This window comes from Salvelinus sp. IW2-2015, unplaced genomic scaffold (genome assembly GCF_002910315.2).
Source record: "Salvelinus sp. IW2-2015 unplaced genomic scaffold, ASM291031v2 Un_scaffold2639, whole genome shotgun sequence".
Classification (NCBI taxonomy): Eukaryota; Metazoa; Chordata; class Actinopteri; order Salmoniformes; family Salmonidae; genus Salvelinus; species Salvelinus sp. IW2-2015.
Genome location: NW_019943946.1, coordinates 26435 through 29586, shown reverse-complemented (window position 1 = coordinate 29586; position 3152 = coordinate 26435). Strand labels below are relative to the sequence as shown.

The 3152-nt window shown below is 43.5% G+C and overlaps 1 protein-coding gene across 1 annotated transcript in view; it reads left to right on the top strand.

Annotated features, from left to right (window-relative positions):
* The window catches only part of LOC112074453 (neuronal acetylcholine receptor subunit alpha-2-like), an 11471-nt gene extending 9538 nt beyond the window's left edge, over positions 1 to 1933 (top strand). Inside the window, exon 4 of the mRNA XM_070440542.1 lies at positions 1142 to 1933. Within this exon, the coding sequence (XP_070296643.1) occupies positions 1142 to 1267 (126 nt within the window). The 3' untranslated portion in view covers positions 1268 to 1933. The remainder of the gene's footprint in view (positions 1 to 1141) is intronic.
* Positions 1934 to 3152: the final 1219 nt, after the last annotated feature.

Below are 3152 nucleotides of genomic sequence, written 5' to 3'. Positions count from 1 at the left end.
CAGACATTCTACGACGTCCCTGCTGGCTAGGACCATAGTGCCTGAAGGCCGATCACCGAAGGCTAGGACCATAGTGACTGAAGCCGACTCAACAAAAGTTTGGTCTGACCTTCAGACCAACTATAGACCAGTGCCAAGAAGATCTGAGGGACTGACCACACAGAGAAACTCCCTACTTTACCCACAGAGAACTACAATGCCCTAACTGTACCACACGAAGAAAACTACAACTCCCTACTGTACCACACAGAGAACTACAAACTCCCTACTGTACCACACAGAGAACTACAACTTCCCTGCTGTATCCACACAGAGAACTACAACTCCCACTGTACCACACATAGAACTACAACTCCCTACTGTAACACACATAGAACTACAAACTCCCTACTGTACCACACAAGGAACTACCACTTCCTACTGACCCAACAACACAAGAGTTAGGATACATAGAGAGCAAAAAGTAGAATCTGCTTCACACAGAAGAACTACAACTCCCTATTGCACCACAGTCGGTGAATTACAACCCGACCCTTACCCACACAAAGAAACTACAAGCTCCCGTACTACACCTCACACTGAAACTAACTTTCGTAACACTGCCAGCAGCCACACAGAGCACCACAACAGGACGTGCGAGCTGAGGCTACTACCACTCCTGTGCTACCCTAGTTAACCCAAACAACTCCCTACTACACCACACAGAGCACTACCACTCCCTACTGTACCACACAGTGAACTACCACTCTATACTGTACCACACAGAGTACTATCACTCTCTACTGTACCACACAAAGAACTACAACTCCCTACTGTACCACACAGAGAACTACAACTCCCTACTGTACCACACAGAGAACTACAACTCCCTACTGTACCACACAGAGCACTACCACTCTCTACTGTACCACACAGAGAACTACAACTCCCTACTGTACCACACAGAGCACTACCACTCTACTGTACCATACAGAAAACTACAACTCCCTACTGTACCACACAGAGCACTACAACTCCCTACTGACCAACAACACACGATTTAGGGGAGAAGGAGAGCGAGGGGAGAGAACTCAGTAGAGTCTGTCTCTGGATTTGTGTGTTTTGTGGTCTTTTAACAATGTTAACCTGTGTGTGTGTCCAGGTGAAGGAGGACTGGAAGTACGTTGCCATGGTGATAGATCGTATCTTCCTGTGGATGTTCATCATCGTGTGTCTCCTGGGAACCATCGGATTGTTCTTACCACCCTGGCTGGCCGGCATGATCTAGAACCCTGTGTGTGTGTGTGTGTGTGTAATAATATTAATATTAATAATTGTTATTATTATTATTATTTGGTGGGTGCTTATATTTGTCCTATTTCACACATGTACAAGTGTGTTTTTTGCATATCCCAACTCTCCCTGAGACACTCTCGGAGAGTGGTGTCATGGCCAGGGTCTCACGGTGGTGTGTGTGTGTGTACCTTAGGGCTCGTCCTTCTACTATGGCTCTCCGGAATGATCTAGAAGAGTTCTAGAACTGTTCTTTAGTCCAGACATTCTAGAACCTTATCCTTCTCTGTTCTACAATCTAGTGTCAACGTTACCAATGTTGAGGAACTGGGGCCAAGTCACATCTTCAAGAAGCATCCTACCCTGCTTCCCCCCCACCCCCAAAAATATTAAGATTTACCTATTTAACAACTAAGACTTATTGGTGAATAAAAAAATATGTCTGTCTTTGTATGGACATTAAATGTTCAATCTTCCGGCGCCGAAAAGAGATGGCCGCCTCGCTTCGCGTTCCTTGGAAAATATGCAGTATTTTGTTTTTTTATGTGTTATTTCTTACATCGGTACCCCAGGTAATCTTAGGTTTCATTACATACAGTCGGGAGGAACTACTGAATATACGATTAACGTCAACTCATCATCGTTCCTACCAGGAATATGACTTTCCCGAAACGGATCCAGTGTTTTGCCTTCCACCCAATACAATCAGATAGCTAGGGTGGACACCACATACCACAGTAGTTAGTATATTGATCTTCAGATAGCTTGGTGGGACAACCACATATCACAGTAGTTAGTATATTCATCTTCAGATAGCTAGGTGGGACAACCACATGTCACAGTAGTTAGTATATTCATCTTCAGATAGCTAGGTGGGACAACCACATATCACAGTAGTTAGTATATTCATCTTCAGATAGCTAGGTGGGACAACCACATGTCACAGTAGTTAGTATATTCATCTTCAGATAGCTAGGTGGGACAACCACATGTCACAGTAGTTAGTATATTCATCTTCAGATAGCTAGGTGGGACAACCACATGTCACAGTAGTTAGTATATTCATCTTCAGATAGCTAGGTGGGACAACCACATATCACAGTAGTTAGTATATCATCTTCAGATAGCTAGGTGGGACAACCACATGTCACAGTAGTTAGTATATTCATCTTCAGATAGCTAGGTGGGACAACCACATATCACAGTAGTTAGTATATTCATCTTCAGATAGTAGGTGGACAACCACATGTCACAGTAGTTAGTATATTCATCTCAGATAGCTAGGTGGGACAACCACATGTCACAGTAGTTAGTATATTCATCTTCAGATAGCTAGGGTGGACAACCACATATCACAGTAGTTAGTATATTCAGATAGCTAGGTGGGACAACCACATATCACAGTAGTTAGTATATTCAGATAGCTAGGTGGACAACCACATATCACAGTAGTTAGTTATATTCAGATAGCTAGGTGGGACAACCACATGTCACAGTAGTTAGTATATTCATCTTCAGATAGCTAGGTGGGACAACCACATGTCACAGTAGTTAGATTTCATCTTCAGATAGTTAGGTGGGACAACCACATATCACAGTAGTTAGTATATTCAGATAGCTAGGTGAGACAACCACATATCAGTCTTAGTCAGTACACTTTCCATCAGAGTTACTATCAGCAGTCAGAGCTAGTAAGGGGAAAAGTCACGATTTAGACACTATTTGTATTTAATTTTTTTTACGGGGCAAGGGATAGGGAGGTGGTGCTGGGGATTATTACTCCTTTTGAAGAGGTAGGGTTTCAGATGTTTTCAGAAGATGGGCAGGGATTCTGCTGTCCTAGCTTCAGAGGGAAGCTGGTTCCACCAGTGGGTGCCAGA